At 55.2% G+C, this 13,874-nt stretch overlaps 1 protein-coding gene across 1 annotated transcript in view; it reads right to left on the minus strand.

Moving 5' to 3' along the window:
- The window catches only part of LOC122923105 (vasodilator-stimulated phosphoprotein-like), a gene marked incomplete at its 5' end in the record, with an annotated part of 27,974 nt that extends 16,326 nt beyond the window's left edge, over window positions 1-11,648 (minus strand). Inside the window, 7 exons of the mRNA XM_044273831.1 lie at window positions 5,645-5,721; window positions 5,911-6,044; window positions 6,156-6,385; window positions 6,647-6,684; window positions 6,826-6,883; window positions 6,962-7,130; window positions 11,385-11,648. Of these exons, the coding sequence (XP_044129766.1) occupies window positions 5,645-5,721; window positions 5,911-6,044; window positions 6,156-6,385; window positions 6,647-6,684; window positions 6,826-6,883; window positions 6,962-7,130; window positions 11,385-11,648 (970 nt within the window). The remainder of the gene's footprint in view (window positions 1-5,644; window positions 5,722-5,910; window positions 6,045-6,155; window positions 6,386-6,646; window positions 6,685-6,825; window positions 6,884-6,961; window positions 7,131-11,384) is intronic.
- Between the last annotated feature and the right edge of the window lie 2,226 nt (window positions 11,649-13,874).

A 13,874-nucleotide genomic window follows, 5' to 3' on the forward strand; every position in this document is an offset into this window, starting at 1 on the left:
TTCTTTTCCGGCGCCGAGTTCCATCCTCGGGGCTCTATACCGGAAAAGAACTGATCAGCCATATCCCCGTGCAGTCTGAATGGAGAGCGATCCGCTCAGGACGTCTTCAGTTCAGTCGTTTTGACTGATCAGGACGGAGATAATACCGCAGAACGCTACGGTTTTATCTCCGGCAAAAAAAGCTGAAGACTTGCCTGAATGCCGGATCCGCCATTTTTCCCCTTAGGAATGTATTAGTGCCGGATCCGCCATTTTTCCCCTTAGGAATGTATTAGTGCCGGATCTGGCATTTATGCGCAGACCGGTAAAAATTTGAAAAAAAATAAAAAAGATACAAGACGGATCCGTCTGTCCACATAAAAAGCGGAGAGACGGATCCGTCCTTGCAATGCATTTCTGAGACTGATCCGCATCCGGATGCGTCTCACAAATGCTTTCAGTCACATCCAGATCGGTGGATCCGGCGGCCGGCAGAACTGCCCGCCGGATCACACTGCCGCAAGTGTGAAAGTAGCCCTAGTGTTGGTGTTTTTTTTTTTTTTTTTAACTTACTATTAGCCCCCTTAGGGGCTGGAACCCTTGTCCTAATCCCCCTTAGGCCCCTTTCACATGTGCGAGATTTCTGCGCGGGTGCGATACGTGAGGTGAACGCATTGCACCCGCACTGAATCCGGACCCATTTACTTCTATGGGGCTGTGCACATGAGCGGTGATTTTTACACATCACTTGTGCGTTGAGTGAAAATCGCTGCATTTTATATATTGTGCGTTTTTCATGCAACGTAGGCCCCATAGAAGTTAATGGAGCTGCATGAAAATCGCAAGTGCGGATGCGGTGCGATTTTCACGCATGGTTGCTAGGTGACAGTCTATTTACTGTATTATTTTCCCTTATAACATGGTTATATAATAATAGCATTCTTTAATACAGAATACATAGTAGAAGGTTTAATTGAGGGTTAAATATATATATATATATAAGATACATCACATAATCCATCACCATGGTAATGGACCATGTGATGAGCTCAGTGATGTCACCACAGGTCCTTTGACAGGTCCTGAAGAAAGAGCAGGAGACCGGCAGCTACGCGATCAATTGGAGGAGGTGAGTTCATTATTATGTTTTTTAACCCTCATTGGCAATGCGCCACCAATGTTTATTATACAGGGGTGTTATACAGGGGTGTTGGGGGGGGGGGGGGGGTCATAGAGGTCGGGTGCCGGCTATTTGATTCCAGCACCCACCTCCTGTATTTGTAGTAACAGGTCAGTTATCTTCATTGGTGGCGCAGTGCCCCCCCCCCCAACACGCCAGTATAATAAACATTGGTGGAGCAGTGGCCACAGCCCCTCCTCCTCCTCCTGTCTCTCTTCTCATTGGTGGCGGCGGCCCAGGGGGGGGGGGGAGAGACTCCTCCACTGCACTGCTGAGAAGAACATCGGCGGCGGGCAGAGAACTATCATCTCCTGTGCCCCGACGCTGTATTCAACTGCAGAGCTGCGGGTCTAGTCGCAAATGGCGACAAGACTAAAAAACCTTGTCGCCATTTGTAAATTCTAAGTCCAATTGGCGACCATTTTGGTCGCCATCTGGAGCCCTGTGTAAGCGATAAGATTAAGATAGCTGACTCTAGGAGTAGCCGACTCCGGTGTAGAGGAGTAGATCACCCTATGATACACTCAGGAGATAATCCCATCACGTGTCTCCTCTCTCCCTATTCATTGATTAAGATACTGGGGGGGGAAATGTCTGTTTGCATGTTGTTCATGGTTGATTGATTTATGGTGTATTATTCTTGAACTGTGTATATACTGAGTTGGTCTTCAATAAAGTCAGTTCCTGTTTTACCCTGTGTGTGGGGGGGGGGGGGCAGCTATATTTACTCTGGGGATTGCTATCGGTATTATACACCCCTGGGGTTACAACACTGTTCTACCCACTGGAAGCTGGATCCTTGTCTTGGGCCCAGGTTGGGTGGAAGACAGCAAGATCCCAACCAAGCTTTGGTGGTTCGTGGGGTCGGCAGTGGTTACGGTGTCAAGTGGAGTGTTTGGGGTCCTGGGGAAGCACTAGGAGCATCCATCAACGGAAGTACCCATTCGGGGTGCCAGGAGATCCGTTAAATTGGTGGCAAGCAGTGGGACGGCGTCCTAGTGTGAGAAGAAGCAGCTCGGAGACACCGTTCGTGGATTTACAAAGTTGAGGGTAACGCTAGTATCCGTACAGCGCCCCTGGCTACAGCAGGGTGGAATCGGCTAGTCTTCGGACAGCGTTCCACTACGAGGAGGATGATGACCCGGACTGGAGGGATGGAGTCTGGCACGAGGCCCTGGAAGACGTACAGCGTTGGCGGGGCGAGAGTCTCCCCGGTGAGGAGCAGCAGTTGCAGATGCGAGTGGCCCTGCGAATGCCCCTTCTAGGAGAGCAGCCCCTGGATGAGTGGGTGACAGAACTGGAGAGCCTGGTATGGAAGGAGCTTTGGCTAAACGACGCCTACCAGGCACTCTGGTGGTATGTGATTCGGCACTCCCCCTGGATGGCTGAGCACAACAGACCCGTGGGTGAGGATTGTGATGGCTCTGGCCTGTTTGAGGCCTTCGCAGAACTGGAGTTATCATTATGGGAGACTTCAATCTTCCAGATGTAAACTGGAAAACCAAAATAGCTAGTTCTGCCAGGAGTACAGATATTCTAAATTCCCTACTGGGATTATCTCTACAGCAAGTAGTTGAGGAGCCAACCCGGAAGGAGGCCATTTTAGATTTAGTATTCACAAATGGGAATTTGGTATCTGATATTACTGTAGGGGAAAGCTTGGGATCTAGTGATCACCAGTCAGTGTGGTTTACTATAAGTACAGTGACTGAGTCACACCACACAAAAACAAAAGTTTTAGATTTTAGAAAAACTGACTTTTCTAAAATTAGATTAGTGGTACACGAGTCCCTATCAGACTGGAACAGTTTCAGACAGAGTCCAGGAGAAATGGGACTACTTGAAAGTGGCACTACTGAAGGCAACAGAAAAGTGCATTAGGATTGTCAGTAAAAGCAAAAAAACAGAAGAGACCACTGTGGTACTCAGCAGAAGTGGCCAAAATCATTAAAAACAAAAAAGATAGCATTTAGGAATTATAAAAAAAAAACAAAAAACACAAGGATGACAGACAAATTTATAAGATTAGGCAGAGAGAGGCCAAACAAGTTATAGGAGCTTCTAAAGCACAGGCAGAAGAGAAATGAGCTCAGTCAGGGGAAAAGGCGATAAGACATTCTTCAGATACATAAATGAAAAAAGGAAACTAAAACAAGGAATTACCAAATTAAAAACTAAAGGAAGGAAGGTATATGGAAGAAGATAAAGAACTAGCTGACTGCCTCAATGAACACTTCTGCTCAGTCTTTACGAAGGAAAATGAAGGAGAAGGACCTCAGTTAGGAAAGAAGACTAATGAACCTTTTGATGCCTGTGTCTTTACAGAGGAAGAGGTTCTAAGTCAGCTGTCTAAAATTACTACAAATAAGTCACAGGGGCCTGATGGGATACACCCAAAGCTATTAAAGAGCTCAGCGGTGAACTAGCAAAACCATTAACAGATTTATTTAACCAATCACTGGCAACAGGAGTCGTCCCAGAAGATTGGAAATTAGCAAATGTTGTGCCCATTTACAAGAAAGGTAGTAGGGAGGAATCGGGCAACTATAGGCCAGTAAGCCTGACATCAATAGTGGGGAAATTAATGGAAACCATACTTAAGGAGAGGATTGTGGAACATCTAAAATCCCATGGACTGAAAGATGAAGAACAGCATGGGTTTACTTCAGGGAGATCATGTCAAACTAATCTTATAGATTTTTTTGACTGGTGACTAAAATAATAGATGGCGGAGATGCAGTAGACATCGCTTATCTGGACTTTAGTAAGGCTTCTGATACTGTCCCACATAGAAGGCTTATCAATAAAGTGCAGTCTTTGGGCTTGGACTCCCATATTGTTGAATGGATTAGGCAGTGGCTGAGGGACAGGCAACAGAGGGTTGTAGTCCATGGAGTATATTCAGACCAAGGTCTTGTTACCAGTGGGGACCTCAGGGATCTGTTCTGGGACCTATATTGTTTAATATATTTATCAGTGACATTGCAGAAGGCCTCGATGGTAAGGTGGGTCTTTGCTGATGATACAAAGATTTGTAACAGGGTTGATGTTCCTGGAGGGATACACCCAATGGAAAAGGACTTAGGAAAACTATGCCTTATTTTCTGCTGAGGCATCTCACTCTTCATGAAGGGCAGGCCTCAGGTTATTGAGGTTCTGAGGTACAGAGTTACCAGCCTCTACATTTTCAATTGGATTTAGGTCTGGAGAAAGTGCAGATCGCTCCATTTGAGGTCCCACAGTCTCCAGCAGCCGTTCACTAATGATGTGACCTCGATGAGCTGGAGCATTGTCCTCCATGAAGATGACATTAGGCCGGTGTTGTTCCTACAGAGGCACAATGACCGGATTAAAGATGTTCAGGTAGTTTGGGCTCGTCACTGGACCAGTCACACAGTGTAGGGCACTTCTGTACTGACGAGACACCTGTCCACACTGACACCACCACCACCACAGGATCGTCTGGTCACCACAGTGGATGATGCAGAGCGCTCTCCTGGACGTCTCCAACATCGTTGGCGGCCATCATTTCTGCTCAGCATGAATCGCCTTTCATCAGTGATCAGCACTGAGGCCACTGGTCCCTCGCCCAGCAAAGATGCTCCCTGGCCGATACAAGACGATGACGCCTGTGCCTGGTGGTGCGGTCAGGTACGCCTGCCGGTCGTCTAGCACGCAGACCGCGCTGATGTAAACAGTTTCCAATAGTCTGACGTGACATTTGGTGCCTCTCACCTCCCTGTGCCTGGAGTTGTGCGGCATTCATCATCCGGTTCCGCAGGGCATTGTTCACAATGAAGTGGTCATCAGTGTGGGATGTGGCCAGAGGACGTCCACTTCTCTGCCTTTCTGTGACTCTCTAACCTCAGTGCCCACCACCGTCTGAAAACATCCTGCTTGAAGCCTCACAATAACGAGGTACTGTTCATCAATCATTAGGTGTCGTCTTGGTCTCATGATGTCACAATGTGAGCAGCATGATGAGGAGGACGGTTTAATACCAATTCTAATTAAATCGGGAAATTTATTGGGCGATTCACGGATCAAACACCTGGTGTGAATTTTGCTGCTAAGCTCCTTGTTAGAGAACAGCAAGTTGTGCAAAAAGTCCTGAAACATTGACCAGTTGGACATTCAGAAGGTTAGAGAAGGTGACATTAAGTTCCCTGTAAAGGTCAGAGGGCATTTTAGGGTCATCCTGAAATCTCACCCACAAGACAAATATCCTGGACGTTTTGCGAGTGGTGTAGATTGTCTAAGGGGGGACGTGATTAACCTTTACAAATATACAAATGGCCGCACAGGAAATACTCTGAAAAGCTGTTCCATGCAAAATCCCCTCAAAACACAAGGGCCACTTTTCAGGCATCAAGGCTTCTTTACTGTAAGAGCTGTGAATCGGTGGAGTATTCGGACTCAGGACCCGGTTGAACTTGATGGACTTATGTCATCTTTCAACCGTATTAACTATGTAATGTAACTCACCAGCCTGGCTCCGCCCACTGCTGATGTCATTATCGTCCTGTGTGGCAGTGGGGGTTGGGCGATCAGTCATCTTCTTCCTATAAGACAGAAGCCAGGAGATAGGAGCTCACTCATAATGTATGGCGACCTCACCGCCCCCACCGCCCCCCCCCCCCCCCCCACCGCCCCCCCCCCAGACACGCCCCGGGGCCGGCGACCTCACCGCCCCCCAGACACCTGCCTGACCCTCGTGGGACAGGCGGACATGTATGTGACACAGTTGTTACCTGCGGGCCAGCATCTGATTCATCTCCTGCATGAGTCCTCCACCTCCGCCGCCTGTCGATGCTCCTCCACTGGTGCGGCTAATGTCTGGTTTGGACGGCACCCCACTACTGGGAGAGGAGCCCCCCGACTCATCCTGTTGTAAAAAAAGTGGGAAAAAATTGACAGTGAGCTTGTGCTAATGAAATCAGCAGAACCCCCACAATCTACCCCTCGCCCAGCCCCCTCACCCCGCCATACTTCTCACCTTTGACGCTTTCTTCAGCTTGGCGGCAGCTAATGCGGCGGCCAGGCCTCCTCCATTGGTCACAGCTCCACCTCCTGAAGGCAGAGGGGGAGCAGGGGGAGGTCCACTCCCAGGAGGAGCTGGTGGAGCCCCAGAAGGAGGTGGTGGTCCTGGTGGTGGAGGAGGTCCTGGTGGTGCAGGAGGTCCCGGCGGTGCAGGAGGTCCAGCTGATGCCGGGGTCACTGGCGCAACTAGAGGAGAAGTGAAGGGTGAGAGGCAGCCATTTTACTCTCCCCGAAACCCCACACAGAAGCTGCCCCAGTGCCTGAGACTCCCAATGTGTGAATGACAGGAGAGGATAACTCTCATCGGCCAATGGGAAATCTAAGAACACAAAATGAGGTCCACTACTAGGCATGCAGAGCCAGGGATTATCTGAAAGGTCCACTCCTGGTGGGATCTAACATTAGAGCCTAGGAGGCATGCCCGTCCAGCCCCGGCGGACCCCTTACCTGGACTCTGGACTCTGGCCTCCAGTTCTGGCTGCAGCCTGTGGACAGAGGAGAGGAGTTACTGGTCAGAACAATCCGGCCCACAATCCCCACCACACAAGGGTCACAGGACCCCGGCCTTAGCTCTCATACACCAAGTATTTGGGGGAGGGGGAGATGGAGCAGGCGGCTGAACTCACTTCCTGGGTGGCTCCTGCTCTTCCACTTTGGGTCCATTCTGACTGGGCCAGGCAGCACCTGCAGAGAAGAGGCCGGACTCAGACGGTGACTGTGGAGGTCCCAGAGGGCACTCGCCCCAAACACACAGAACCTTACCTGTGTCCAGACACTCGAGCGCCTGCAATATCCCAGCAGCGAACTGTCCGGCCTCCTCCTTACTGCCGAAGTTCAGCCCCCACACCTGCCGCGCATCCCGCCACTGGTGGAAATTGGGCGTGGCCTGATTGTACTTCAATCCACGGACCAGGGGGCAATTAATAACAACCTGAAAAAGAGAGAGAGGAATCATTGAGACGTCTGCCTGGTGCAACAGAGACAGCCTGCAGGGGGCGCTGTGATGAGGAGCTGCCCCTGAGTCCTCCATGTCCAGAGACAGCCTGCAGGGGGCGCTGTGATGAGGAGCTGCCCCCGAGTCCTCCATGTCCAGAGACAGCCTGCAGGGGGCGCTGTGATGAGGAGCTGCCCCCGAGTCCTCCATGTCCAGAGACAGCCTGCAGGGGGCGCTGTGATGAGAGGCTGCCCCCGAGACCTCCATGTCCAGAGACAGCCTGCAGGGGGCGCTGTGATGAGAGGCTGCCCCCGAGACCTCCATGTCCAGAGACAGCCTGCAGGGGGGTGCTGTGATCAGGGGCTGCCCCTAGACCTCCATGTCCAGGGACAGCCTGCAGGGGGCGCTGTGATCAGGGGCTGCCCCGAGACCTCCATGTCCAGAGACAGCCTGCAGGGGGCGCTGTGATCAGGGGCTGCCCCGAGACCTCCATGTCCAGAGACAGCCTGCAGGGGGCGCTGTGATGAGGAGCTGCCCCCCGAGACCTCCATGTCCAGAGACAGCCTGCAGGGGGCGCTGTGATCAGGGGCTGCCCCGAGACCTCCATGTCCAGAGACAGCCTGCAGGGGGCGCTGTGATAAGGAGCTGCCCCCGAGTCCTCCATGTCCAGAGACAGCCTGCAGGGGACGCTGGGATGAGGGGCTGCCCCCACCACCCTACCCCCGAGACCTCCATGTCCAAGACAGCCTGCAGGGGGCGCTGTGATCAGGGGCTGCCCCGAGACCTCCATGTCCAGAGACAGCCTGCAGGGGGCGCTGTGATAAGGGGCTGCCCCCAAGTCCTCCATGTCCAGAGACGGCCTGCAGGGGATGCTGTGATGAGGGGCTGCCCCCAAGTCCTCCATGTCCAGAGACGGCCTGCAGGGGATGCTGTGATGAGGGGCTGCCCCCCAGACCTCCATGTCCAGAGACAGCCTGCAGGGGGAGCTAGGATGAGGGGCTGCCCCCACCACCCTACCCCCGAGACCTCCATGTCCAGAGACAGCCTGCAGGGGGCGCTGTGATGAGGGGCTGCCCCCCAGACCTCCATGTCCAGAGACAGCCTGCAGGGGGCGCTGTGATGAGGGGCTGCCCCCCAGACCTCCATGTCCAGAGACAGCCTGCAGGGGGCGCTGTGATGAGGGGCTTCCCCCCCGAGACCTCCATGTCTAGACAGAGACAGCCTGCAGGGGGCGCTGTGATGAGGGGCTGCCCCCACCACCCTGCCCCCGAGACCTCCATGTCCAGACACAGCCTGCAGGGGGCGCAGTGATGAGAGGCTGCCCCCAAGTCCTCCATGTCCAGAGACAGCCTGCAGGGGGTGCTGTGATGAGGGGCTGCCCCCAAGTCCTCCATGTCCAGAGACAGCCTGCAGGGGGTGCTGTGATGAGGGGCTGCCCCCAAGTCCTCCATGTTCAGAGACAGCCTGCAGAGGGCGCTGTAATGAGGGGCTGCCCCCACGACCTCCATGTCCAGAGACAGCCTGCAGGGGGTGTTGTGATGAGGGGCTGCCCCCAAGTCCTCCATGTCCAGAGACAGCCTACAGGGGGTGCTGTGATGGGGGGCTGCCCCCAAGACCTCCATGTCCAGAGACAGCCTGCAGGGGGTGCTGTGATGAGGGGCTGCCCCCAAGTCCTCCATGTCCAGAGACAGCCTGCAGGGGGTGCTGTGATGAGGGGCTGCCCCCACCACCCTGCCCCTCATACCTCCATGTCCAGAGACAGCCTGCAGGGGGCGCTGTGATGAGGGGCTTCCCCCCGAGACCTCCATGTCTAGACAGAGACAGCCTGCAGGGGGCGCTGTGATGAGGGGCTGCCCCCACCACCCTGCTCCCGAGACCTCCATGTCCAGAGACAGCCTGCAGGGGGGTGCTGTGATGAGGAGCTGCCCCCGAGACCTCCATGTCCAGAGACAGCCTGCAGGGGGCGCTGTGATGAGGGGCTTCCCCCCCCCGAGACCTCCATGTCTAGACAGAGACAGCCTGCAGGGGGCGCTGTGATGAGGGGCTGCCCCCACCACCCTGCTCCCGAGACCTCCATGTCCAGAGACAGCCTGCAGGGGGGTGCTGTGATGAGGAGCTGCCCCCGAGACCTCCATGTCCAGAGACAGCCTGCAGGGGGCGCTGTGATGAGGGGCTTTCCCCCGAGACCTCCATGTCTAGACAGAGACAGCCTGCAGGGGGCGCTGTGATGAGGGGCTGCCCCCACCACCCTGCCCCCGAGACCTCCATGTCCAGACACAGCCTGCAGGGGGCGCAGTGATGAGAGGCTGCCCCCAAGTCCTCCATGTCCAGAGACAGCCTGCAGGGGGTGTTGTGATGAGGGGCTGCCCCCAAGTCCTCCATGTCCAGAGACAGCCTACAGGGGGTGCTGTGATGGGGGGCTGCCCCCAAGTCCTCCATGTCCAGAGACAGCCTGCAGGGGGTGCTGTGATGAGGGGCTGCCCCCAAGTCCTCCATGTCCAGAGACAGCCTACAGGGGGTGCTGTGATGGGGGGCTGCCCCCAAGTCCTCCATGTCCAGAGACCAGCTGCAGGGGGTGCTGTGATGAGGGGCTGCCCCAAGTCCTCCATGTCCAGAGACAGCCTGCAGGGGGTGCTGTGATGAGGGGCTGCCCCCACCACCCTGCCCCCGATACCTCCATGTCCAGAGACAGCCTGCAGGGGGCGCTGTGATGAGGGGCTGCCCACACCACCCTGCTCCCGAGACCTCCATGTCCAGAGACAGCCTGCAGGGGGCGCTGTGATGAGGGGCTGCCCCCACCACCCTGCTCCCGAGACCTCCATGTCCAGAGACAGCCTGCAGGGGGCGCTGTGATGAGGGGCTGCCCCCACCACCCTGCTCCCGAGACCTCCATGTCCAGAGACAGCCTACAGGGGGGTGCTGTGATGAGGAGCTGCCCCCGAGACCTCCATGTCCAGAGACAGCCTGCAGGGGGCGCTGTGATGAGGAGCTGCCCCCGAGACCTCCATGTCCAGAGACAGCCTGCAGGGGGCGCTGTGATGAGGGGCTGCCCCCGAGACCTCCATGTCCAGAGACAGCCTGCAGGGGGGTGCTGTGATGAGGGGCTGCCCCCACCACCCTGCCCCCGAGACCTCCATGTCCAGAGACAGCCTGCAGGGGGGTGCTGTGATGAGGGGCTGCCCCCGAGACCTCCATGTCCAGAGACAGCCTGCAGGGGGGTGCTGTGATGAGGGGCTGCCCCCACCACCCTGCTCCCGAGACCTCCATGTCCAGAGACAGCCTGCAGGGGGGTGCTGTGATGAGGAGCTGCCCCCGAGACCTCCATGTCCAGAGACAGCCTGCAGGGGGCGCTGTGATGAGGAGCTGCCCCCGAGACCTCCATGTCCAGAGACAGCCTGCAGGGGGCGCTGTGATGAGGGGCTGCCCCCACCACCCTGCCCCCGAGACCTCCATGTCCAGAGACAGCCTGCAGGGGGCGCTGTGATGAGGGGCTGCCCCCGAGACCTCCACGTCCAGAGACAGCCTGCAGGGGGCGCTGTGATGAGGGGCTGCCCCCGAGACCTCCATGTCCAGAGACAGCCTGCAGGGGGTGCTGTGATGAGGGGCTGCCCCTGAGACCTCCATGTCCAGAGACAGCCTGCAGGTGGCGCTGTGATGAGGGGCTGCCCCCACCACCCTGCCCCCGAGACCTCCATGTCCAGAGACAGCCTGCAGGGGGCGCTGTGATGAGGGGCTGCCCCCGAGACCTCCATGTCCAGAGACAGCCTGCAGGGGGCGCTGTGATGAGGGGCTGCCCACACCACCCTGGACTCCTCTCATTACAGTCACTCTCTCCTACAGGGCGGGGGCAGCCCCCTGAGCTGCGCAATCACCACCATCTGTTACAACACGTCCTTCCCGTGTCCACACAGCATGAAGATGCTCAGGAGAGTGGAGGAGGGGGGCCCCTTTAGTTCACCCCCCTGCCCCCAGGCGGGGGACACATTCCTGAAATAACTCATCCTCCTGGTCCCTGTCAGAACCACAACCTGGAGGGTCTCCAGGGAAGGAAGACTCTCATCATCCCTGGGCTTCAGGTCTCTTATACAGTAACCCCAGCAACCCCTCAAATATCAACCCTCACCCAACGTCCTCCGGCAACAAGGTCCCCAGTGTCACCCCAAATAACATGCACGACTGCAATACCCAATACATACATGCCACACAGCGTACATACATGTAACCTACGTGATGGACACACACGATCCATACCTGTTGATCGGAGATCTTCCGCCCCACCACGCGGTAGGTCTGGGGCCCCGGGCTGTAGTACAGCTGGACTCGGCTGTGTCCGGTGGGGCCAGCCCCAGCATTGATCCACTTCTTACCGGAATCATCATACACCATGACGGTGGCCCTGGCGGCGACCACCGCTGTCTCACTGCAGAGAAGAACAAGACCATTATCACTACAACTCCCAACATTACCTGACAAACAGGAGGGTCTCCAAGACCAATGATCTGTGCCGCTGGATGAGCAGGTATGTACACGTGAACCGCCAGGTTGTCAGAACGAACCCTCCATGAAAAACCATAGCATGCGCAGAGCAGCAGGGTGACATCGTACAAGAAGCGATGACATCACACCCTGCACAGGGCGGCACATAAGCTGACATCATACAAGAAGCGATGACATCACACCCTGCGCAGAGCAGCAGGGTGACATCGTACAAGAAGCGATGACATCACACCCTGCACAGGGCGGCACATAAGCTGACATCGTACAAGAAGCGATGACATCACACCCTGCACAGGGCGGCACATAAGCTGACATCATACAAGAAGCGATGACATCACACCCTGCGCAGAGCAGCAGGGTGACATCGTACAAGAAGCGATGACATCACACCCTGCACAGGGCGGCACATAAGCTGACATTGTACAAGAAGCGATGACATCACACCCTGCACAGGGCGGCACATAAGCTGACATCGTACAAGAAGCGATGACATCACACCCCACGTTCCCTGGATCTGTAGACCTGGCTCATGTGACCTATAAATTCGGGCTCATGCACACAATGGTATTTTCCCCGTTTTTTTTGCAGCCCGTATGCAGAACCATTCACTGCAAAATGCGTAATGCACCACGCCAGTATCCGTGACTTGTGGACGGCAAAACACCCAACGTCCGCGAGCACGAGCCCTTATATGAGACTCAAGGTGCCGGCCTGCGGGAGTAATGGCGGACAGCGTAGGGCACTCGGCTGCGCCAAGCATTGGACGTCTCCCATATAATCTACAGCGCCAGACACAGGACAAAAATAAAAATGTGGTTTCCCCGCAGCTCCCTCTGTTCCTGCTCCCCCCGCCGTGTGTTGTGGTTTTGTCCATATAAGGCTATAAGAAGCTGATGGGAGATACCACAAGAAATGAGAGAAGGGAGGAACTAAGGACGTAACAGGAGTAACAGCAAGTCAAACACCACACGTCACTGCCCCGTCTGTCACCCGGGGGTTACAGTGCGGGGCGTCAGGTCACCCTCACCCGGGGGTTACAGTGCGGGGCGTCAGGTCACCCTCACCCGGGGGTTACAGTGCGGGGCGTCAGGTCACCCTCACCCGGGGGTTACAGTGCGGGGCGTCAGGTCACCCTCACCCGGGGGTTACAGTGCGGGGCGTCAGGTCACCCTCACCCGGGGGTTACAGTGCGGGGCGTCAGGTCACCCTCACCCGGGGGTTACAGTGCGGGGCGTCAGGTCACTGGTAGGGATGAGTGAATTTCATATTTTGAAATTTGTTTTCAGTTTGTGTTGGGTTTTTACTGAATTGCGCTATGGATTCTGCTACCACGGACCATAACGCAATCCTACGACGGAACGTCTTTAGAGGCTTTCCGTTATTCTATCCGTCATAATAGACGTCTATGGGCTGCAAAACGGATCCGTCCTGTTTCCGTTATGCAGTGGAGTCCTGTAAAGACGTTCCGTCAGAGAAGTGCATTATGGTCCGTGGTAACAGAATCCATAGCGCAATTCAGTAAATACCACAAAATATTAAATTCACTCATCTCAACACACACACCACGCAGGTACAGTACACACACACACCACGCAGGTACAGTACACACACACACACACCACGCAGGTACAGTACACACACCACGCAGGGTACAGTACACACACCACGCAGGTACAGTACACACACACACCACTCAGGTACAGTACCCACACACACCACTCAGGTACAGTACACACACACACACCACGCAGGGTACAGTACACACACCACGCAGGTACAGTACACACACACACACACCACGCAGGTACAGTACACACACACACACCACGCATGTACAGTACACACACACACACACCACGCAGGTACAGTCACACACACAACACACCACGCAGGTACAGTACACACACACCACACACACCACCAAACGCAGGTACAGTACACACACAACACCACGCAGGTACAGTACACACACCACGCAGGTACAGTAGCACACACACCACGCAGGTACAGTACACACACACACACCACGCAGGTACAGTACACACACACCACGCAGGTACAGTACATACACACACCACGCAGGTACAGTACATACACACACCACGCAGGTACAGTACACACACACCACGCAGGTACAGTACACACACACACACACACCACGCAGGTACAGTACACACACACCACGCAGGACAGTACACACACCACACACCACACCACGCAGGTACAGTACACACACACACACCA

Source organism: Bufo gargarizans, unplaced genomic scaffold (assembly GCF_014858855.1).
Source record: "Bufo gargarizans isolate SCDJY-AF-19 unplaced genomic scaffold, ASM1485885v1 original_scaffold_1195_pilon, whole genome shotgun sequence".
Lineage (NCBI taxonomy): Eukaryota > Metazoa > Chordata > Amphibia > Anura > Bufonidae > Bufo > Bufo gargarizans.